This window comes from Arachis ipaensis, chromosome B9 (genome assembly GCF_059453495.1).
Source record: "Arachis ipaensis isolate K30076 ecotype BB chromosome B9, ASM5945349v1, whole genome shotgun sequence".
NCBI classification, from domain to species: domain Eukaryota; kingdom Viridiplantae; phylum Streptophyta; class Magnoliopsida; order Fabales; family Fabaceae; genus Arachis; species Arachis ipaensis.
In genome coordinates, this window is record NC_142444.1 from 95,097,974 (window position 1) to 95,123,489 (window position 25,516).

Below are 25,516 nucleotides of genomic sequence, written 5' to 3' on the forward strand. Positions count from 1 at the left end.
ACGTGATCGCGTGACATGTGCGATCTGCATAATCTGCAGAATTTGCTGGGGGCGATTTTGGACCTTATTTCGACCCAGTTTTCGGCCCAGAACAGCAGACTGGAGCCAGAGAATATGCAGAAACAAAAGACAACATTCATTCTACATAGTTTTCAGTTTTTAGATCTAGTTTGACTCCTTTAGTTTTTTTTCTCTAGGTTTAAGAATTTTTAATTTTCAATTGGTCTTAGCATTGGAACATTGAGAAGAGTTATTTTCTCATCAAGACTTCGTCATTCTAGTTCGTTCTCTTAACTCGGTTTTATTCTTCCATGTTCTTTGCTTTGTTCAATTTTGTCGTTTGAATACTTTCATGATTATTTAGTACAAGGATTATTTCTTCCATTTTAATTTATTTTCCATTCCAATAATCATGTCTTCTTATTCCCTTTCATGTGTTATGGATTTATTATTTACAATGAGTGAGTAGTTCCCTCACTTGATAGGGAGTTGATTGAAAGAAACTCTTGAGTTGGAAGGATTGAAAGAAAAATTGTAATTGCGTTAACTGTTGGATTGTTATCTAATCACTAACACCAATCCCTTTGAACTAAGTGGGTTGCAACTCGTGAACAGATCTAGCATTCCAACTTGTTTGACTTTCCTTTACCTAGTAAAAGATAACTAAACAGAACAACCATTAATTATAAATTAATCTTGAAATCATCCCATCAATGATAGAGATTCTAACTAATCAACTCCCAGTCAAGGCTTTTATTCATATTATTTGAATTTTCTCAATTTAATTTTCCACCTACTTAACTCAACTTCTTGGAACATCTAATTAATAAAATAGCACACTTTTCTGCAACTCGTTGGGAGACGACCTGGGACTTAAACTCCCAGTAATTTTTAAATTAAACTATCTGTGACATATTTCTAAATTGATAGGCAGATTTTCGGTGAGTTAAGAACTATACTTGCAACGTAACTATTTTAATAATTTTTAATTCACCAACTTCTGTGTCTCATCACGGCCGCATGGATGACGCGACCGCGCGGAAGAGAGGAAATCGCAATGACGCGGCCGTGCGAATTGGAAACTGCACAAGTGACGCGGAAGCGTGGACGACGCGCCCGCGTGGCAATGCGAAACGCCGAATGACGCGTCCGCCTGAATGACGCGTCCGCGTGACATGCGCGATCTGCATAATCTGCAGAATTGCTGGGAGCAATTTCGGGTCTTATTTTGACCTAGTTTTCGGCCCAGAAAGGCAGACTAGAGCCAGAGAACATGCAGAAACCAACAACAACATTCATTCCGCGTAGTTTTAAATTTTAGATCTAGTTTTCCTCTCCTCTAGGTTTTCTCTCTACACATTCATAGTTTTTAGGATTTGTTATTTTTCATTGTTTTTGCATTGGGATATTGAGAAGAGTTATTGCCTTATCAAGACTTCGACATTCTAGTTCGTTCTCTTTACTTGTCTCTTACTCTTCCATGTTTCTTAATTTACTTAATTTTACTATTGGATTATTTTAGCATTTATTAATACAAGAATTACTTTTATTTTTAATTAATCTTTTGATCATTATTTATCATGTCTTTCTTTAATTCCCTTTCTTATGTTATGAATTTTACATTTACAATGAGCGAGTAGTTCCCTAACTTGATGGGGAGTTGATTGAAAGGAACCCTTGAGTTAGGATGCTCAAGAGAAAGATTGTAATTGGGTTTATTGTTGGATTGCTCTCTAGTCACTAACACCAATCCTCCCAAGAGCGGATTGGAACTTGTGGATAGAAACAGCATTCCAACTTGTTTAACTTTCCCTTACTTAGTAAGGGGCAACTAAACATAATAACCCTCAATTGTCAATTAATCTTGAGAGTACTCCAACAAGAATAGGGCTTCCAGCTAATCAACTCCCAATCAAGGCTTTTATTTAAATTTATATAAATTCTCTAATTTAATTTTCTGCCATTCAACTCAAACCTTTTTGAAAACATCTGATTAATAAAATAGCACACTTTTCTGCAACTCGTTGGGAGACGACCTGGGATTCATACTCCCAGTATTTCAATTTTAATTTATGTGACACCCTTTTAAATTGATAAGCGGATTTCTGGTTGGTTGAGAACTATACTTGCAACGCATATTTTATAATCATTCTTAACTCGCCAATTTTCGCCCACATCACACACTAATTCAAAGTATTGCTCAATTCCCCATGAAATCATTGTTTAACTTGCAACAATTCTTAGTTTATTGAATTGAAATTCTAAGAGAAAAACACTAAAAATGTGAACGTATCACTTAGATAAGTGGGATTTAACCATCGTCCATACCTGTAGGTTCCATAAACAAGCGGGATTACACCGTCATCCTTGTTCGAAACACGCAAGCGGGATTCATCCACCGTCTTTTAATGTATAAGCATCTTAACCACTTTTCATTATCATTTCTTATAGAAAAGTTATGTCTTTTGGTTAATAATTATATGATTTTCAAGGCTATTCTATTAGTACTTTGATTTTCTTAGTTTTATGATTCTTGTAGGGAAATATTAGGAAAAGAGAAGCAAAAGAACAAGGAAGAACCAAGAATTGAAGATAAGTACAAAGAGAATTCATGGATGCTGTCAACTCTGACCTCTTCACACTCCAACAAGCATAACTTGAGCTATGCAAGTCCAATTGATGCGGTTCTAACGGCATTAGAAAACCGAATTCCAGAGCTTTTCCAGCGATATATAATTGTATACTTTTCCTCTATATTCCCAATGCTAAACGACACTCCTCCGTCGTTTAGCGCCAGACAGGCAGCAAGGAATTGCAGAATTGCGTAAAAAGTGGCACCAAATGCCACCAAAGTGGCGCCGAACGCCTACAACAGCCCCAAAACCGAGAAATCTTCGTAATTAATGAAGATTTGAAGACACCAAGCTTAAATTACAAAGAAGATTATTAGTTAGTCAAAAAGTCATTAAGAAAAGATTTGATTTGATTAAATTTGATTTTTTTTGTTTGAATTTGAATTCTAGGAGTTTTTAAGGAGTCTTAGTCCACGGACATCAAAGGGGGACAACTCATTCTCTCTTCCATCTTTCATTCTTCATTAGTTTTAGGTTTTACATTAGATTAGGATTTGAAATTTTCTACAATATGGGCAACTAATCCTCTATTGTTAAGGTTAGAAGCTCTATTTATTTTTATGGATTAATAATTATTTATTCTTCTACTCTTGATTAATGCAATGATATATGTTTAAAAATTGGTTTCGTTCTTCATCCTACGAATTAGTGATTAATGGAAAATAACTCTAATTCAACTTGAATTCTATTTGAGTCTTGAAAAAGTTATATCATTAGAATTATAGCTTGAAACCAATCTTTCATAATTCCCAATTATCTGGACTTAATGTGGTTCATGACATATAACTGCAATATGCTTTTGGGTTTTTAGGGTTGTATGACTTATAAACAGGATTTGAACTTCACCCTCTAGTGCAATTGAGTGATTAAGGAATTGACAGTTGATTGTATTAAAGGAGATTGGATTGCCTAGGAATAGAAATTTAATCAGTTGGGATTTGCAATAAACAAAATCTTTGCATGATCAAGGTAGTTGACATTGAATGTTAAATCCGAAAATTTAAATATCTCTAACACCTTAACTATCTTTATCATATTATTTTCTGAACCAATTTTTGTTTGCTTTTATTTAATTCTTTGTGTTTTATGTTATGTGCTATTGAAACTCTAAATTTTGATTGTCTAACTAGAATAATCAATTGACTATTATTTGCTTAATCCCTTAATCCTTGTAGGATCGATACTCACCTGAGTTTATTACTTGGTATGACCCAATGCACTTGCCGGCAAGTCGTGGATTGTAATTCTGCACCAAATTTTTTGCCACAGTAAGCGGGATTTAACTACTACCCTTACCAGGTACCTCGAACAAGTGGGATTACACTGCCATCCTTGTTCGAGTTACAGTCACAAGTCAACCTACAAGCAGAATTATACCATTGTCCTTGCTAAACATAATCCAATATGCAAGCGAAATCACACCACCGTCTTTGCTACATAATACTTGAGCGGGATAAAACCTCCGTCCTCACCGCGGGTGGGATAAAACCACCATCCCCGCATAATGGTTTTCGCACTAAGCAAGTGAGACGATACCACTTCCCCTGCCATGCATGAATTTAATCCCATATTCCAAACCAAATTTACGATTTCGCTTAAATTCATCTTCAATCTTACTTCACTTCATTCGTAGTCATAATCATCATTAACCAGCATCATCTCTCTCAATGTCATGGTTATCCTCATCATACTTAAATCATAAACATTCATCATCATTTTTCATCATCCTAATACCCTCATCATATCTCAAGTCATAGTCAATCATCATCATTTCTTAATATCATAGTAAACTTCATCCTACTCCAATCATAATTGTTCGCCATCATACATCTAATTACATTTAATCCATCTTTCTTTGATTTAATGACTCTAACACATTAGTTCTCATTCCTAACTCATCTACCCTCTATTACACTGGCTCTAGACTCATAACAGAAATTACTCATTTTTTGTTCTCCCAAAGCATTCTCGCTCGTCCCAAAGCCTAAACACTAGCTAGGGGATCTTAAATAAGCATTACAGTGGTTTAGAAATCTAGAGGATTGTTTAAAAACACAAAAATATAATTCCTGCAAAATAGGGTACGAATACCTTCCGCGTACGCATGATCTTCAAAATTTTCAGGCTCGCATACGCGAGCCACCTTCTGCGTATATGGACATATTGAACAGAGTGGGAAGCTCGCGTTGCGTGCCACCTGTCGTGTACCCGAGAGTCCAAAATTTTCCATTTTCGCGTACGCATGCCCTCTGCGTACACGTGAGTATTGGACAGAGCCATCTTCTTGCGTACGCATGGCCTCCGCGTACGCATAAATGTGTATCTTTCCAAAAAGCTGCTAAGTGCAGAAAATTTAGTATTTTAAACAAAACTTCAAACGTATATAAACTTTTCGTTAAAAATTATTTTCCGTCCATTCTTCGGACGTCATAAACTATACAGACCCAACTTTTTTAAGACAAGTTTCACAAAATTTGAGGGTCCGAATACCAAGCTATGGCCCATCGAAGTTGGTTAAAAATTGGTTTTACCCAAAATCCTCTAGTTTCAAAATTATCTTTTCAAACCAAACCAACCACACCCAATTTAAAACCAAATACTCCTACACATTATCAAATACTCCTCAATTACTTCTCAATCATCCCAACACCTAAATTATTCAATTTCCATTTCAATCAATACATAATCACTCACTCCAAACCATCTAAAATCACAAGTTCAAATCTAACAACATTCCACATCTCGACCATCCATTCCAATATTACCATCACAATCACACTCATACCAAATATTCCATTTCATCAACTTACCCTGTCACGGCCTTTGGCCCAACCTTTCCCATCAATAATGAATCTCAATATCAAACATTATCAAAAACCAATAATTATCATTCATTCCATAGCATCACAATATAGCTCATTCATATAACTCATAACCAAATCTTCATCCAATTACCCACATATCAAAAACCTTAAGATCAACAACACATACAATTCAAACCTATCTTAAGGTAACTAGCTCTAAGTTTCACAAAACATTACATATTATCTAGTAGAAACCGACACCATACTTTGGCCGATTTCTTCCAAACACAAAACACCACAAAACCTTCTTTTCCACAAGCTTCTCAAACCTCAAACCAATTCCAACAAGCTCCAGCCACCAACGCCTAAACCCAAGTACTCCAATGCCAAATTCAAGCTCTAAACAACATCAATTCAATCTAATTCCATGCACTATATCCAAAATCAATACTACGTCTCATAAATTCCACAAACCACATGGGTTTAGAGAATCCTTATCTTTTCCAATGATGTTTGGGATAAAATCCAACAATAATCCAATGCTAGATTATCCCTAAACAATAAAATCATGAAGAATCTCAATTTTCCAAAAGCCAAAACTCGAAATTATGTTGGGGTAGAGAAGTGAAGCATGAATTTCGAATTTCTTACCACTTTGTTTAGATAGAAATGAAGATCTCGACAAGAGTTTCGCGTGGTCGCAAACGACACGCCAATCGGAGCTCCCGATCACAAGATATGATCGAAAGAAGAGGATGAATAATGGAACAAGAGGGACGAGATTAGTATCTGCCAATTAATTCTAAAATGACAAAAATACCCTCCTGAACATGCATCATAAATTTTCAAACAATACATCAACTACACTCAAATCCTATATTACCTAATACTGTAGATACTTTATTATGTTTTCGGTAATCAAACGTACAATTCACCTCTTAACAAATTTGACATACCATGGCAAATTTGTCAAAGATAAAATCCAGGTCCATAACAAAAGTAATAATCACGATAAATTGCTGTAAAAAAATATTCACAAAAAAGGGGGCCTCAAGGCCATACTAACCAATAGACTAAAATAATTGCTTGCTAAATATGTCATCAAGATTAATTATATCAGACAATAGAGTCACCAAACTTGACTAGTTAACTCTTCTGCCAAGACACACAAACCTGTTCCGATGTCACGAATAAGTATCTCACTATAGCTTCAGCCACCTAAGTTCATCACATGAGAAACAAAAAGTATTCACCATAGCAAAGGCCTATAAAATATAAATAATAGCTTTGTTTGCAAGGATACAGAAATAGATCAACACAACTGCCCTAGTATCTAAAAGTTTTATTAACTTGAAGAGTGAAATTTATTAGCAAATGTTAAAGTGATAAAAATTGTAAAATGTTATTTCTTTACTGTGTATCATATTACAGAAGGTAAATAATTCGACTGATTTGTAAATACAGAATCTTACTAGGAATCTAACATATTCCTTCCTTCGCTCGTACTAGTAAATGGTAAAGCATCAGATTGGACCCAAAGAAAAGACACCACCACTTGGAAATGACAACAATTTGGTCATGGCTTTGAAGATGAACAACCATGAAGACTACATGGTTTAGGCCCCTCTTCTGTATTCTTCCATTTATATGGTATTATTGGCATGGACGCATTGTTTAGGCCTAACTTCAATTCCTTGAACAAGAAGGCCACCCTTCCAATCACCACCCTTGATCTCATAAACTCCCATCTCCACCTCCTTGTCTTCTCCTCCTTCACTGAAGAACTGTCCCAATTCCATTTCCAACCACCCATCTTTCCGATCCTTTGGATACTGATCATCAAGGTTATCTCTAGGTGGTTGTGGTGGTCCGGCTGCAGCCACCATGCGAGTTCGGTTGAATATCCCTACCCGACGAGGGACGATCTGATACCTTAGCCTCTTTCCCCTTTCCGGATCAAGGAACACGGCTCGCTTGTGGGTTTCGACTCCAGCAACTGCAATGGAGACCTCAATTGATTGGTACTCGAAACCATAGGCCCCTGCGGAGCTTGGCTTGAACACAAGGTATGCCCCATACAATGTGTCTGGCGATAGCATGTGAGTATTGATCCAACCCCTGATTTCCAACCAGCACACACTCACAAGTTCGGCCACCTCGGAAAACCTGCGATTATGTTGGAATTCAAACTATGGTCACAAACTCACCTGCAATAGTGCAATATATGTGGTGCCTTACTACAAATCTTTTAACATAATTAGTTCCAATTACTTTTGTTAAACTATATTAACAACAATGAGGTTATGATGGCTGTTAAAAATAGATATTCCTCAAAAAACAGGAAAACCAACTATTTAATGTAACACTTAAAATACATAATAGATTTCCCTGATACCTTTGATTTTATAGAAGAATCTTGTATGTCCAGCCTTTATTACATCTCTTTTGTACACCTCCCAGACCTTTTGCTTTTGGTATTAAAAGTGATTGATAACAAACAAGATAAAAAAATTTGTTTTTTATACCATATAAAGATTCTGTATAAAAGAGGTGTACACAGAAGATAGTACAAATATCATTTCTTGTCTTTATAGGGGTACAAGTAATCTTTTGTAGTTGAAATTTATCAAGATAGAGACAGGGAAGATAGAATAATTAGTAAGTAGCAAATAAATTACCTCGCCTCCGGAAGAGGAGTCCACTTCCAATACCTTGGAGTGTCTCCCCATACTATAAAGAGCATCCTTGGAGATAGCATGTAGCATTTCTTCCCATAAGCTTTATCCAGTTGAAAGCTCTGAAACATTCATTTGAAAACAAAATTAATAAAGTATATAGTTTTTTTGAATGTATAAAGTATATAGTGTTAAATGGAATAGAGTGAAATAAGATGGGATGTATGGGCATTGGGGAGGAATGCTATATGCATCAACATTTTTTTTTTAGCATTAAAAATGCACAACAGAGAATGTAATAAATTTATATTTTAATATTAAAAAAAAAAATCTGTACACTTGAGAAATACAAGTAGACATTTCTCTATGTTGTTTAAAAAATCTCAATGGAATGTAATAATTATATGAGAGAATAAGATAGAATTTAAAATTCCATTTCATTCTTCCCAAAACGGAAGGCAAGAAAAAAGATGCTATCAGATACATAGAATCTATTCGATCCTTATCCTTATCCATTCCACTACATCTCATTTCTATTCAATCCAAACAATAGAACCGAATAAATTCCCTTTTCTATTCCGCTACATTCCACCTTGTTTCATCAATCCAATCAGTTTTAGATTTACTTCACAATCCACACACCTCAGAGAAATAAAAAAAGCTGCTAATCACATTTCTCTTAAGTTAATTTGAGAGTGTTTTCACATTCCCAATCTTCCATTTTTTGAACACCCAAAATTATGCTTTGTTCAAAATCATGTTATTCCCGTAAGTCACATAACAAGCTTTTCCTCAACAATATTCCTTCAACTATATAGAAATCAACTCCCTAAACGAAATTAAGAATGGATCTAATTTGCATGTAATTTCAGTATTAAAAATAAAATAATATAAAAATGGAAGACCGATACAGAAACATTTTTATATTAGATTAGATAATAATAGAACTCAGCAAACAAACCAGACAAGATTGTACAAACTAGCAGAGATCTCATCAAATCACATTATACAAGGAAATTACCTTTTTGCCATCATCAACGAGTATCGGATTTTCGCAGAGAGAGAGATAGAGCTGCTTCTTGGAACGGCAAGAGGAGGAGGTGGACTGTGAAACGATGTCGTTGTAATCGGAGGGAAGGAAGCGATCCCAAACGGAATCTGATTCAGCGGCGGATCGGAATGTAGACGACACCAGCGCAAGGCTGCACGCGTCCCGAGGAGTCGTCAATGACACAACGTTCGCTATGCAGCCTTCCGGTAGGTCCTGAAACCCCACGCCTTCGCCCACCATCACCATCACCATCATCACAACAACAAATAGTAACTGAATAATTAAACGACGCCAAGAGGATGCCGCGTTTTGGTGTGACTTTGTGCAGAGTAGAGGGTGCTCCAGTTATTGTTATCGTTATTGATTTTGGTTGTGGGGTGTGTCCGTATATAGCGGTGGGTAGTGGTTATGGTTACAGATATTATTATTAGATAGGAATTGGGGAAGAGACTAGAGAGAGAGAGTTATTTATTTATTTACTTATTTATCGAGTTGAATTGAAAGCTGAAAGGGAAAGCTTAGCGGTTAAGTCTGCCTTAGCATGGTTTGTGTGGCAGTGGCACATTTGCCGCAGGAAAGGAAATTTGGTGCCGGATGATGATTGTGTGAGTGAATAAATATCTATGATCTTTCTAATTTATCACTACCCCCACTGGTACACACGTTTTCTCCCAGATATTTCTTTGGGTCATCATAAGGTTGCTTACACCACCTTAGTTTGTATTCTTTGTTTTGTCGGTCTGTCTTGGTGGGCGCAGTATTTATTAACGTTTCTGACATAGAAGTTAATTCTAAATGTGACCCTATATTGGCTCTAAATTAATTTCTAAAAATTTTATATATGTCGCACGTTTTTTAAAAATTTACTACGTCTCAGTTTCGAAAAATCTAAGGAAAGTCAGCTATTGTTGTGAAATAACTAAATAAATAAATAAATAAATAAGAATGATATAAATATAAGATACAAACATAAAACTCTTAATATTAATCTTTACTAATATAATTATTTTGATATAATAAAAGTAATTTATATATATATTATTAAGTAGGATCATATGTAAAAGAGAGAAGAGCATAAGAGAGAATATTATTTTATTACTTGTGTATTGTTTCAACCGTAATTTTTTTATTTATACATGTAACAAGACTTTATTTTCAACCTTTATTTATTTGATTTTGTCTTGAAAAATGATTTTTTCAGTATCGAGAAGGTTAGTCCACACAAGACATACGTAGTCATCCACATCTTTATCCCAACACTCTCCTTTGGATAACCATTTAGGAATATGCCTCGTTAAAACCTTACTAAAAAAAAAATTTCGTGGGAAAAAACTTTAGTGAAGGAAAAAGAGTACAATATCCTTTGTGATGGGGACTACCTCATTAAAAACCTTGTCAAGATAAATTCAATGGGAAAAAACCTGACCAGGAAAAAAACCTGACCAAGGAAAAAAGAGTACAGTCTCCCCCTCTTGTCGACATCATTTAATGTCTCGAAATCGGCGCATCCCAATCTGATGTACCAATCTTTCAAAGGAGGATTTTGGGAGTGACTTTGTAAACAAATCTGTCAGATTTTCACTTGAGCGGATCTGTTGGACATCAATTGTTCCTTGATTTTGAAGATCATGAGTGAAGAAGAATTTGGGAGAAATATGCTTTGTTCTATCGCCTTTGATATATCCACCCTTAAGTTGAGCAATACATGCTATATTATCTTCAAACAGGATAGTTGGAGCTATCTCATGATCAATTAGTTCATATGATGACAGAATATATTGGATCAAACTCCTGAGCCAAAAACACTCGCGACTTGTTTCATGAATCGCTAGTATTTCAACATGATTAGAGGATGTTGCTGCAATTGTCTATTTCGTGGACCTCTATGATATAGCTGTACCACCATATGTGAACAGATATCCTGTTTGAGATCTCCCTTTGTGTGGATCAGACAATTATCCAGCATCTGCATAGCCAACTAATGGTGACTTAGATCCATAGGGATAAAACAACCCCATATCAACCGTTCCATGAAGATATCAAAAGATTTGTTTGATTCCACTCCAATGTCTTCTGGTTGGAGAGGAACTATACCTTGTTAATAAATTCACAGCAAATAATATATCAGGTCATATATTATTAGCAAGATACATTAGTGTTCCAATGGTACTAAGATATGGTAATTCAGGACCAAGGATATCTTCATTTTCTTCTTTAGGACAGAATTGATCATTTTCCACATCCAAAGATCTTACGATCATTGGGGTACTCAAGGAATGTGACTTATCCATATAAAATCTTTTCAAGATTTTCTCTGTGTATGTTGTTTGATGAATAAAGATCCCATCTTTTATATACTCGATCTACAGGCCGAGACAAAATTTAGTCCTTCCAAGATCTTTTATCTTAAACTCTTCTTTTAGAGTTTTTATAATTGTTGGAATCTCTTCAGGAGTCCCAATGATATTTAAATCATCAACGTACACAACAATTATAATGAATCCAGATGCAGATTTCTTTATGAAAACACATGGACAGATATCATCATTCTTGAATCTATTTTTGGCCAGATACTCAGTAAGACGATTATACCACATTCGTCCAGATTTCTTTAGACCGTATAAAGATCTTTGCAATTTGACTGAGTATAACCCCTGTGAATATTCATTGGATGGTTTAGATATCTTTAGTCCTTCAGGGACTTTCATATAGATATCCTGATCTAATGAGCCGTATAAGTAGGCTGTTACCACATCCATTAAATGCATATGCAGTTTATGATATGCAGATAAACTGACCAAATAACGCAATGTTATCGCATCCACTACAGGGAAATACGTTTCTTCATAATCTATACCGGGCCTTTGTGAAAAACCTTGTGCCACAAGTTGGGCTTTGTAGCGCACAACTTCATTTTTCTCATTTCATTTTCTCACAAATACCCACCTGTATTAAACAGGTTTTACATCTTCTGGTGTATAGACTACAGGTCCAAAGACTTCACGTTTTGCAAGTGAGTCTAATTCAGCCTTCATGGCTTCTTCCCATTTTGGCCAATCATTCCTTTGTCGACATTCTTCGACTGATCTTGGCTCAAGATCCTTACTTTCATGCATGATATTTAATGCCACATTATATGCAAATATTTCATTGACAATTGTCTTATTTCGGTCCCATTTCTCTCCTGTAAAGACATAATTTATCGAGATCTCGATATTTTCATAATTTTCAGGTACCTGAACGTCTTCTGGCGTTCAAACTATATCAGAATTTTGGACAACTGCAAGTGTCTTTACTATATCTTTTTCAACAGGAATAGTATTTACCTCTTTTCTCTTTCGAGAATTTTTGTCTTTGGAACCGACAGGCCTGCCACGCTTCTGGCCTGCCACGCTTCTGGCGTATATTTGCTTCAGTGGCAGTTTGTCCAACTGGGACATCAATTCGAATTGGGACATTTTTCGCTGGTATATAAAACTTGGTTATCCTCTTTGTATCAGAAAATGCATCAGGCAATTCATTTGCTATTCTTTGCAAATGTATAATCTTTTTAACTTCTAGTTCACATTGCCTGATCGAGGATCTAAATGCATCAAGGATGATGCATTCCAATTAAGTTCCTTTTCAGGAAGCTTATTCTCTCCCCCTAATGTTGGAAATTTTGATTCATCAAAATGGCAATCCGCAAACCAGGATTTAAATACATCTCTAATTTGTATCTCAACATACCTCACTATAGAGGGAGAATCATATCCAACATATATCACCAATTTTCTTTGGGATCCCATTTTGGTGCGATTAGGTGGTGCAATGGGAACATATATCGCACACCCAAATATTCTTAAATGGAAAATATTTGGCTGCTGACCAAAAGCTAATTGCGTAGGAGAGAATTGATGGTAGCTTGTTGGCCTCAAACAAATAAGTGCTGCGGTATGTAAAATAGCATGCCCCCAAACCGAGGTTGAGAGATTTGTTCTCATAAGTAAGGGTCTAGCAATTAATTGGAGGCGTTTAATAAGTGATTCTGCTTACCCATTTTGTGTGTGAACATAAGCTACTAGATGTTCAACACTTATTCCATTAGCCATACAATAAGCATCAAAAGCTTGGGAAGTAATCGAATAATTTGAGCCAGTAATCTCGCAAATGCCAAGTTGCGAGAAGACAATAAGCACACATGTGACCATCTCGAATATGCGTCTATCAAGACCATAAAATATCTAAAAGATCCACATGATGGATGAATAGGTCCACATATATCACCTTGAATCCTTTCTAGGAATTCAGGGGACTCAAATCCAATATTTGCTGGTGGTGACCTTAAAATTAACTTTCCCTAAGAACATGCAGCACAACAAAATTCACTTGATTTAAGAATCTTCTGGTTCTTTAGTGAATGTCTACGGGAGTTTTCAATAATCCTCCGCATCATGGTTGTTCTCGGATGACCCAATCGGTCGTGCCAAGTTATGAATTCATTTGGGCTAGTAAACTTCTGGTTTACAGTGGCATGTGATTTAATTGCACTAATCTTGGTATAATATAACCCAGATGAAAATGAGGGCAACTTTTCTAATATAACCTTTTTATTTGAATCATGAGTTGTGATACATAAGTACTCATGATTTTTCTCATTCATAGTTTCAATATAATATCCATTTCGGCGAATATCTTTGAAACTCAACAAGTTCCTAAGAGACTTAGTAGATAATAGTGCATTATTTATTATGAATTTTGTTCCTCCAGGAAATAAAATTATAGCTCTTCCGGAGCCTTCTATCACATTGTCTGAGCCAATAATAGTATTAACATATTCTTCTTTTGGCACAAGATGGGTAAAATATATATCACTTCTGAGAATGGGGTGCGAACTTGCACTATCTGCAAGGCATACATCTTCATTATATATCCTTGCCATTTTCTTCAAAGATAAATAATAATAAAACAAGTAGTAATAAATGCACAGTCAAATTGAATTCTTGATTGGAATTATTTTTCTAAAAAACACTGTACATAAAAATAATGTCATATACTAAAATTTTATTTTAAAATTTGACACATTTAATCATATAAACATTAATATTTCATTATTTATACACATCATATTTGAAACTTAAAAACATAGAAAATAAAACTTAACAATAAATTTCTTACATTATTTATTTACATGGATACTTAACAATCCCACATATTAAACTATTCTATCATTAATCAAATGACCAATATTTCTTTCAGGATCCTCAAAGAAACCAGATACATCATAATGAGTAGTGGAATTTTCAGCATCATTTGGAACAAAATTCGTTTCCTTCTCTTTGTCGTCCTTTTTCAAAGATGCTTGATAAAGATCGACTAAGTGCCTTGGGGTACGACAGGTACGCGACTAATGACCCTTTTCCACCACAACGGAAACACTTATCCTCTGTTGATTTATTTTGCCCAATATTTCTTTCTTTATCCCACTTCTAGTGAGATCTTCTCTTTTGAACATAATTTCTTTTTTTCCATAATTTTTCTTGTTGCCAAAACCTTACCATTTACCTCTTCTGGGATAATGATTTGCCGCATTTACTTTAAAAAATAGGTTGCGCAGTTGGACGCGTTTCATGATTAATTATTATTAAAATTTAAAGAAAAAAAAAAGAAATTAGCCAACGCCATAAGAAACCAAACAAAAGAAAGATGGCTTTTATATATATATATATATATATATATAGCATGACACGTTTACTTTTAATTAATAACCAAACACATATGCCCCTCCCCATGACATCCAAACATTAAGCAAGCTAATTCCCATTGATAATCATCATCATCATAAGCGTTTATTATTAAAGGAAAAGAAAGAAACCCTAGAGAGAGAAAATAACGTGATTCCATGGTTGTTATGAATTTCCAACCTCAATTTCTTAAGATCTGTAACTCCAATAAAAAATCTAGTCTGGTAAAAATTTTTGTATTCTCCTCTTCTATACGTTGGTGTTACTTTTTGTTCGATAGAAGTTGACGGTAATGTAGTTCCTCTTCCCCTTGAGTTTGGCCAATTGCAGTTCTAGGAGGCTCAGACGATTTTTAACGTTTTTTTCTTTAGCAGCTCGGTCAGAAAGTTTCTCCAAAATTTTCGTTGATTCTGATTTCGTATGAAAGTAGAAAATTTTATTTTAAAATTAACTATTTTAATTTATAAATGCTATAGAATTCTAGTGGATATTTGTAAATAATTTATGATTATTTGGAATTACGGAATGATAAGTTTAAATCGTATTTGTGACTGAATTTGATGAATAAGTGTTTGATTTTTTGTTGTTTAGGAATGCTGAAAATTCTGATTAATGGTTGGTTATAATGAATATTTGTTGAGTTCTGGTTATTAATGGTGATAGATTTGGAATTGCTTGTTGAATGGGAAATATAAATTAAGTGTGAATTGAGGCTGTAATTGATGCTGAAAACTTTGGTTATGTCAATGTCTTGATTGGATTGTTGATTTGAGAAAAATATTGGTTTGATTCAAGAGCAAAGAATTTTATATTTGAAATGGTTGAGAGGTTGTTTGGTTGGGACCCTAAAAGGGTGGCATAGCCCAAATTTTCGAGGAAATGCTGCCAAATTTTTATAAAACTCTAAGACTTTATTTAAAGTGTTATTTAAAAGTAAATTTGATTTAAGAATATTATTTTATTTCGATTTATTACGAAAAGAATTTTGTTTTCGATTCAATTTATTAAGAAAAGTATAATGTTTTAAACTCAATCTTTTGAGAAGGGATTTTGCTTTAAGTTATGTTTTGAGTTCGGTTTGATAAGGAAGAAAAGAAGAAGAACGAAAAGTAAAGAAACGAGAGATAATTAAAGGAATCTCTGCCACAGGAGAGCAGAGAACAAAGATTAAAGGAATATATTGATTATGTCTGTCACAGGAGAGTAGATGCGACTTTGTTTGGGTCTTAGTGCCAAATGTATTGTGGGGATGCCCACACACTGAGAACTGTTTTTTAGATGTAAGCACATTGAAAGTCACACTGTATGCAGCCTAGCCGTAAGACTTATAAGTACACTGGATGCATCTGAAAAGCCATATATGAGACTCGTGCTCGGGTAATGTCGGGAGCAGAAAGGCAACCGACATATGAGCTCATGGCCTGCATTAGGAATAGACATGCATCATGTTGTTAGCACATTTGCATTAGATTATGTTTGCTTGTATTATTTCTTTTTGATTGTGCTGTTTGTCTTATTGCAACTTGCCTGTATGTTGAACTGAATCTCTTGCTTGTACTATTAGTTTGTGAATGTATTAATGTGATTAGGAATTGACGTTTTGATTGAGAATTAATTATGTGGTTGAGAAATGGTTAATGTGACTAGTCTTAGATTTAAAATTCATTTTGGGTTTAGAAATTTTGAAAGAGGTAATAAATTAGTTAAAGTAAAACAAGAGTATTTTCAAAAGGTTTGATAAAATTATAATTTTCTTGAGTATATTAATTATTTGCATTTTATTCATTACTTTTATGGCATTCCCATTCCCCACCGAGAACGTGTGGTTTGTTCTCACCCCAAAAATCTTCCACCCTTTCAATGACACATGTTCGAAGACTTAGTTTGAAGTTGCGGACAGTTATTAGTTTTGTTTGAGTTAAGTTATGTGTTGAGTTGTTTTCATAAAATTCCCTCGCCTTTGTTATTAAAATTTTATTTTTATACTGAGGGATAGGAATTGTATCTGAGTTTCTTTTGATTTTTTTTGTACAATATTTATTATTAATAATAATTATGTGATTATTATTACTTGGTGTTCTTTGATGATTGGGTTTGATTAATAAAAAATACAAGTTTCTGGCATGTTCTTAAAATTAAAATCGACATCGAACTAAAGGCTCAATATTAAATAGTAAATAAGGAAAACAAGTTAGTAACGCCTCATTTTTGGTACGATCATGACGTGCTAAAAGTTAGGGTGTTATATTATGGTATCAGAGGAATTCGTTTCTATTAGAGCCTTGGAATAGATTGACTATACTTCACTGCATACTCTGAGTGTCTGTCATGCAATAGAACTTGTCTTAATGACAAGAGTTTGAGTTTTAGATGCATGATTATCTATTGATTAACATTGTTAGCTTACCGTTGCATATCTGCTGATATTAAGTCTGACCAACTTAATGTTGATGGTTTATATGTACGGGAAAGTTAATAGGTTATTATAGACGAATTGGAATTGATAGGTAATGGATAATGCGAGTCACGTGGTCCGGTGATGCTAGGATTTCCTTTTCGTGCTTGGTCTCGACTTATGATTCTCGTTTATGTTGCTTAGGTTGGCGTATCGTTTCTTCTTTATTACCTTAATTGAAGTTTCTTGACTCAAATTCCTTCCTTGAACCCTGATTTGACCATTCTCCGATCATATTTTATCATTCGTCCATAATCTTATTTGATTGTATTCTTGAGAGTTTGTTTGAGTCTTTCAAAAATATCCATCTTTATCATTGATTATACTTTTCTTCATGAATCTTGTGCTCGTTGATCTGATCTTGAACTTGTTTTGTCGTAATGCATGATCCTCAAATTTTGAGCGGTTTGAACCTTGAAAGTTTCGATTCAAATTAAGCTAACTGTAATTTGATTCTTTTACTTCATGTCTAATGTATATCTTGATCTGGCTATATTCTTAATTATCTCTTAAATTCTCGACATCATAGTCCCTAACCTTGAATTCTTCTTCGTGATCTATGTAATTCCTTGACGTGTTTGAGTGTGTGTCAAAATATTAGGGTTTTTGAAATAATAAGATCAATTGATTACACTGTTGTTTAACGACGAGTGGGTTTAAAACCTTGATTAAGTTTGTTGGAAGTTAAAGTTAACAATTGAGCGTGGATAGAGATGAGAATTCGAAAGGAATGGAAGTTGAAGAATTCTTAATATGAGATAAATGTTGGGAATGACGTTGGATGTTCAAGAGAATTTGAGACGAAGTGATATGCGAGTTGGAGTACAGCAAAGTTTTTGATTTGTCAAGAGAATAAGAGAGAGTGAGCGCCACCCATATTTTCATAACGCGAACCCATCAAACCTGTTTTGAGATTTTTGTACTTTGTTATGCCCTCTTTTCCTGTTTTATAAGTAATTAAGACCATGAGACTTTTTTATATCTAAAGCTATTTTTGAGGTCGAAAATTTTTATAAGTGGAGTAGGATATAAAACCCCAAATTTTTGAAAATTAAATAATTAACTATTTATGAGTAAATATATTATATTAAGATATAATTTTTAAAAAAACTATTTTTAACAAAAATAATTAAATAAAATTTTATGATTATTGAAGTTTAATTTAATTATTATTTATTTTATTAAATTAAAATTATTTATCAAAAAATAATTTGATAAAACGAAAAGTAAATTGATTTTTATTGTTATTATCATTATTATTAATAATATTAAATTATTATTATTATTATTATTATTATTATTATTATTATTATTATTATTATTATTATTATTATTATTATTATTTAAAAAAAAAGAATTATTATTATTATTAAAGTTTAAAAAAAAAGAAAAAAGAAAGGAATTGGCCAACGCCATAAAGAAATAAAAAAAAAGAAACATGATGGCTTATATGTGTACAAGTTTATATATATATAAGCACGACACGTTTACTTTTAATTAATAACGAAACACACGTGCCCTTCCCCATGACATCCAAACATTAAGCAAGCTAATTCCCATTGATGATGATTATCATAAGCGTGTTGTGATAAGGTTGTCTGAGGTGGATGCCCATTTTTTATAAGTCTCAGGTTTTCAATGAGAATAATATTAAATGAAGTTTGAAAAACGATGCTTATGTATGTCTATCAAGGTTCTGAGAACCGGACCGGTCATTGAACCACTCTAGTCACTGGTTCACTGGTTTATTGGTCTAACCGGTCTAACCAATGGTTCAACCGGAAAAATCGTTTCAAAATAAAATAATAAATAAATTATAATTAAACACCCTAAAATATAATTATAGTCTAATATAAATCTTAAAAGATCAAAAAGTACATCAGCAACCCTAAAACAGTAACACCAGTATATTATCAAACAGCAACAATGAAATAGCAACACATTATAAAACACTAAAACAGCAACACCAGTACATTATCAAAACACTAAAACAGCAACACCAGTACATTAACAACATCATTCAGCAAAGCAGTGATGACACTAAACTAAAAACTAAAAACAGCAAAATCAGTACATTATACTACATATTAAAAGTTCAAAACAGAGTATTCGGTAACCAAGCATTAGCATTAGCAAGGAAGTGATGACACTAAATTAAACAGAACATTACCAAGGCAGTGATAAGTGATGACACTAAATTAAACACTAAAAACAGCAAAATCAGTACATTATACAACATATCAAAGGTTCAAAACAGAGCATTCAGTAACCAAGCATTAGCATTAACAAGGCAGTGATGACACTAAATTAACCAGACCATTAGCAAGGAAGTGATGGCACTAAATTAAACATTAAAAACAACAAAATCAGTACATTATACAACATATCAAAAGTTCAAAACAGAACATTCAGTAACCAAGCATTAGCATTAGCATTAGCAAGGCAGTGATGACACTAAATTAAATAAACATTGTTTTCTCGCAACAAGTCAGATATGACCATTAGCATCTGAGCTACCAATTGTTTGAACTCATTTCTTGAACACGAGGTATTTTGAACAAGACTCAAGCACAAAGTAAATGTGCAACTAGAGACAGATACTTCATGTAAGCAGTCAACAGATTGTAATAGCAATTTTTAAGGGTACAATATGATTATTGTTGTTTCCAATAGAGTTCTGGTATGTGAAAAAAAAAGATATGATTTCTGCTAAATCAGAGATATCCATAGACTCAAGTCTGCAGGTTCCATTAATAAAAATTGAACAGATATTATTTGTTGGTAAAGCTCCTTCTATGGTTGGCTCATAACTATCAGGTTCTGGAAACATTACTTCTTGCTTCAAGATTTCAGGATGCCAGCAATCAACATCTTCAGAGATACCAGAAACCAAATAGTCATTAAAAAATAACATGAAAAATAGCAAAAACATGAAAATAGCAACTCAGAAAACAAATAGCACAAGAAAAAAAAATAGCAACAATCAAGAACAATAAGAATAAATATAGCAGTGAACAAATATCACCAATCAAAACCATCAAGAACAAACAGCAACAATCAGCAACAACAATAAATACAACATTGAATAATTAAATAAAAAAATACATCTGAACAACAAAAACAGTTCCATAATTACTGTAAAATAAAATAATCTAAATTGCTCATCACAGAAAAACCTAAGAAAATCATTACTAAGAAAAAAACCTAAGAAAACTAAAACAGATAAGCAAGAAACCTAAGAAAACTCAAAACAGATAAGCAAGAAATTACTTAAAAAAAAAAACCATGAACAACAGAGATTCAGCATTTCAGATGAGGGAGAGGGAGCTCAGATCAGGGCTGAGCACTGGCGTAAGCTTAGCCAAAACAGAGGCCAAAGCGTGGTGATAACAGCAGGCTGGAGCAAAAACAAGGGCTTGAGGCAAGCTCGACCAAGCAACGAAGAGGGAGCACCGCGGCGGAAGCACGGCGATACAGAGGCGGCGGAAGCTCAGAACAGACACGGAAGCTCAAAACTGACGGGAAAGCGAGGCGAGCAGACGCGTTTCGACGACCATGGGTGCAGTGCGGACGGCGGCAGCGCAGATCGCGACGGCGGCGGTAGTGCGGTGGCGGTGACACAGCTTGAAGAAGAAAGTGGCATTAGAGGCTAGGTTTTGTTGAGAGAAGGAAGCAGATTCGGTGAGTGAGAGAGACAGAGAGAGAGTCAAGGTCAGGGAGGCGTCTTTTATTTATTTATTTTTTGTTGGAAAGTGAAAATCGGCCGGGTCCCGGTTCGGTCCGACCGTCTGGTTTCCGGCCGGTTCAGCGGTTTATTAACGGTTTTTAAATTAGCAGTTTTTAGATACTAACCGAACCGTGATTGTTGCCGGTTCACAGTTAGACCGGCCAGTCCGGTCCGGTTTTCAGAACCTTGATGCCTATATATAGAGAACATGTTATGAAGTAATACACACAGTTAAAAGGCAATAAACAAGTCAACTCTCTCTCACTTCTTACGAATACTTCTCTTTCTCTTTTATATATATATACATATACTACAGCATATATATAATCTAGTAATATATTAATCATTCTTATTATATTAAAATCGTGGTGAATATTATTACTAAATTTATCTAATTATATTTCTTATTCTATATTACCTCTTCCTTATCTATTTTATATTTATTTTACAACACGTTATCAACACGAGGCTCTGATCAAATTTTTAGGAAGATTCAGGTAACAAATTTTCATTATGTCGAAACTCTCTCATCTTGAATTCAATGCTCTTGATATATCTGGAAACAATTATTTATCATGGATACTAGATGCTAAAATCCATCTTGATTCAATGGATCTTGGAGATACCATTAAGGCTGAAAATAATGCATCCCAGAAGGATAAAGCCAAAGCCATGATTTTTCTTCGCCGTCATCTTGACGAAGGATTGAAAAATGAATATCTCACATTAAAAGATCCTACAGATCTTTGGAAAGACCTTGAAGAAAGGTATAATCATAAAAAAACGGTGATACTTCCTCAAGCCAGATTTGAGTGGACGCACTTGCGTCTGCAGGATTTTAAATCTATAAATGAATATAATTCTGCAATGTTTCGAATCACCTCACAAATGAAATTGTGTGGGTAAAAAAAACTGATCATGATATGTTGGAGAAAACTTTTTCAACCTTCCATGCCTCGAATGTGCTCCTACAACAGCAGTATCGAGAAAAAGGGTTTAAAAAATATTCTGAGTTAATTTCTTGCCTTCTTGTTGTTGAACGCAATAATGAGTTGTTATTAAAAAATCATGAAGCGCGTCCAGCTGGCGCCGCCCCATTTCCTGAAGTAAATGCGGCAAATAATTACCCCAGAAGAGGTAAATGGCAAGGTTTTAATAACAAGAAAAATTATGGAAAGAAAAAGAATTATGTTCAAAAGAGAGGATCTCACCAGAAGTGGGATAGAGAAAGAAATATCGGGCAGAGTAAATCAACAGAGGATAAGTGTTTCCGTTGTGGTGGAAAGGGCCATTGGTCTCGTACCTGTCGTACCCCAAGGCACCTAGTTGATCTTTACCAGGCATCTTTGAAAAAGGACGATAAGGGAAAAGAGTCGAATTTCGTTTCAAATGATGCAGAAAATTCCACCACTCATTATGATGTATCTGATTTCTTTGAGGACCCTGAAGGAAATATTGGCCATTTGATCAATGATGGAATAGTTTAATATGTAAGATTGTGAAGTATCTATGTAAATAAATAATGTAAATAATTTATTGTTAAGTTTTATTTTCTATGTATTTAAGTTTCAAATGTGATGTATATAAATAATGAAATATTAATGTTTATGAATTTTGAAATTATTAAATGTGTCAAATTTTAAAATAAAATTTTAGTATATGACATTATTTTATGTACAGTGTTTCTTGGAAAAATAATTCTGATCAAGTATTCAATTTAACTGTGCATACTACTCATTTTATTATTATTTGTTTTTGAAGAAAATGGCAAGGATATATAATGAAGATGTATGCCTTGCGGATAGTGCAAGTTCGCACACAATTCTCAAAAGTGATATATATTTTACCCATATTATGCCAAAAGAGGAATATGTTAACACTATCATTGGCTCAGGCAATGTGATAGAAGGCTTCGGAAGAGCTATAATTTTGTTTCCTGGAGGAACAAAATTTATAATAAATAATGCACTGTTGTCTACCAAGTCTCGAAGAAACTTGTTGAGCTTCAAAGATATTCGCCGAAACGGATATCATGTTGAGACAATGAATGAGGGAAATCATGAGTATTTGTGTATCACAACTCATGATTCAAATAAGAAAGTTATATTAGAAAAATTACCCTCACTTTCATCTGGGTTGTATTATACCAAGATTAGTGCAATTGAATCACATGCCACTGTAAACCAGAAGTTTACTAGCCCAAATGAATTCATAACTTGGCATGATAGATTGGGTCATCCGGAAACAACATGATGAGGAGAATTATTGAAAACTCTCATGGACATTCACTAAAGAACCAGAAGATTCTTAAAACTAGTGAATTTTGTTGTGCTGCATGTTCTCAAGGGAAGTTAATTCTAAGGCCATCATCAGTAAAAATTGGATTTGAGTCCCCTGAATTCCTAGAAAGGATTCAAGGTGATATATGTGGACCTATTCATCCACCATGTGGATCTTTTAGATATTTTATGGTCCTAATAGACGCATCTTCGAGATGGTCACATGTGTGCTTATTATCTTCTCGCAACCTGGCGTTTGCGAGATTACTGGCTCAAATTATTCGATTAAAAGCACAATTTCCAGAAAATCCAATCAAAGCAATTCGTCTTGATAATGCTGGTGAATTTACTTCCCAAGCTTTTGATGCTTATTGTATGGCTAATGGAATAAGTGTTGAACATCCAGTAGCTTATGTTCACACGCAAAATAGGTTAGCAGAATCACTTATTAAGTGCCTCCAATTAATTGCTAGACCATTGCTTATGAGAACAAATCTCCCAACCTCTGTTTGGGGGCATGCTATTTTACATGCCGCAGTACTTATTCGTTTGAGGCCAACGAGTTACCATCAGTTCTCTCCTATGCAATTAGCTTTTGGCCAGCAGCCAAATGTTTCCCATTTAAGAATATTTGGGTGTGCAATATATGTTCCCATTGCACCACCTAATCGCACTAAAATGGGACCCCAAAGAAAATTGGGGATATATGTTGGATATGATTCTCCCTCTATAGTGAGGTATTTTGAGATACAAAGTGGTGATGTGTTTAAAGCCCGGTTTGCGGATTGTCATTTTGATGAATCAAAATTTCCAACATTAGGGGGAGAGAATAAGCTTCCTGAAAAGGAACTTAACTGGAATGCATCATCATTGATGCATTTAGATCCTCGATCAGGGCAATGTGAACTAGAAGTTCAAAAGATTATACATTTGCAAAGAATAGCAAATGAATTGCCTGATGCATTTTCCGATACAAAGAGGATTACCAAGTCGTATATACCAGCGGAAAATGCTCCAATTCGAATTGATGTCCCAGTAGGACAAGTAGCCACTGAAACAAATTCACGCCAGAAGCGTGGCAGGGCGAAAAATGCCCCAATTCGAATTGATGTCCCAGTTGGACAAATTGCCACTGAAGCAAATACACGCCAGAAGCGCGGCAGGCCTGTCGGTTCCAAAGATAAAAATCCTCGAAAGAGAAAAGAGGTAAATATTCCCGTGGAAAAAGACATAGTAGAGACACCTACAGTTGTCCAAAATTCTGATATAACGCCAGAAGACATTCAGGTACCTGAAAATTGTGAAAATGACGAGATCTCGATAAATTATGTCTTTACAGGAGCAAAATGGGACCGAAATAAGACAATTGTCAATGAAATATTTGCATATAATGTGGCATTAGATATCATGCATGAAAGTAAGGATCTTGAGGCAAGATCAGTCGAAGAATGTCGACAAAGGAATAATTGGCCAAAATGGAAAGAAGCCATGAAGGCTGAATTAGACTCACTTGCAAAACGTGAAGTCTTTGGATCTGTAGTCCGTACACCTGAAGATGTAAAACCTGTTGGATATAAGTGGGTATTTGTGAGAAAACGAAATGAGAAAAATGAAGTTGTGCGCTATAAAGCCCGACTTGTGGCACAAGGTTTTTCACAAAGGCCCGGTATAGATTATGAAGAAACGTATTTCCCTGTAGTGGATGCGATAACATTGCGTTATTTGGTCAGTTTATCTGCATATCATAAACTACATATGCATTTAATGGATGTAGTAACAGCCTACTTATACGGCTCATTAGATAGAGATATCTATATGAAAGTCCCTAAAGGACTAAAGATATCTAAACCATCTAATGAATATTTGCAAGGGTTATACTCAGTCAAATTGCAAAGATCTTTATATGGTCTAAAGCAATCTGGACGAATGTGGTATAATCGTCTTATTGAGTATCTGGCCAAAAACGGATTCAAGAATAATGATATCTGTCCGTGTGTTTTCATAAAGAAATATGCATCTGGATTCATTATAATTGCTGTGTACGTTGATGATTTAAATATCATTGGGACTCCTGAAGAGATTCCAACAATTATAAAAACTCTAAAAGAAGAGTTTGAAATGAAAGATCTTGGAAAGACTAAGTTTTGTCTCGGCCTGCAGATCGAGCAT

General features: G+C 34.5%; 1 protein-coding gene across 1 annotated transcript; it reads right to left on the reverse strand.

The window, feature by feature from the left end:
• Window positions 1-6,820: 6,820 nt before the first annotated feature.
• LOC107618429 (putative F-box protein PP2-B12) lies at window positions 6,821-9,569 on the reverse strand (the record flags this gene model as incomplete). The annotated part of the gene is given in 4 exon segments (XM_016320486.3): window positions 6,821-7,603; window positions 8,116-8,234; window positions 9,134-9,397; window positions 9,399-9,569. Coding segments are annotated over 4 exon segments (1,077 nt in total), but the record flags the coding sequence as incomplete, so codon positions are not given.
• Window positions 9,570-25,516: the final 15,947 nt, after the last annotated feature.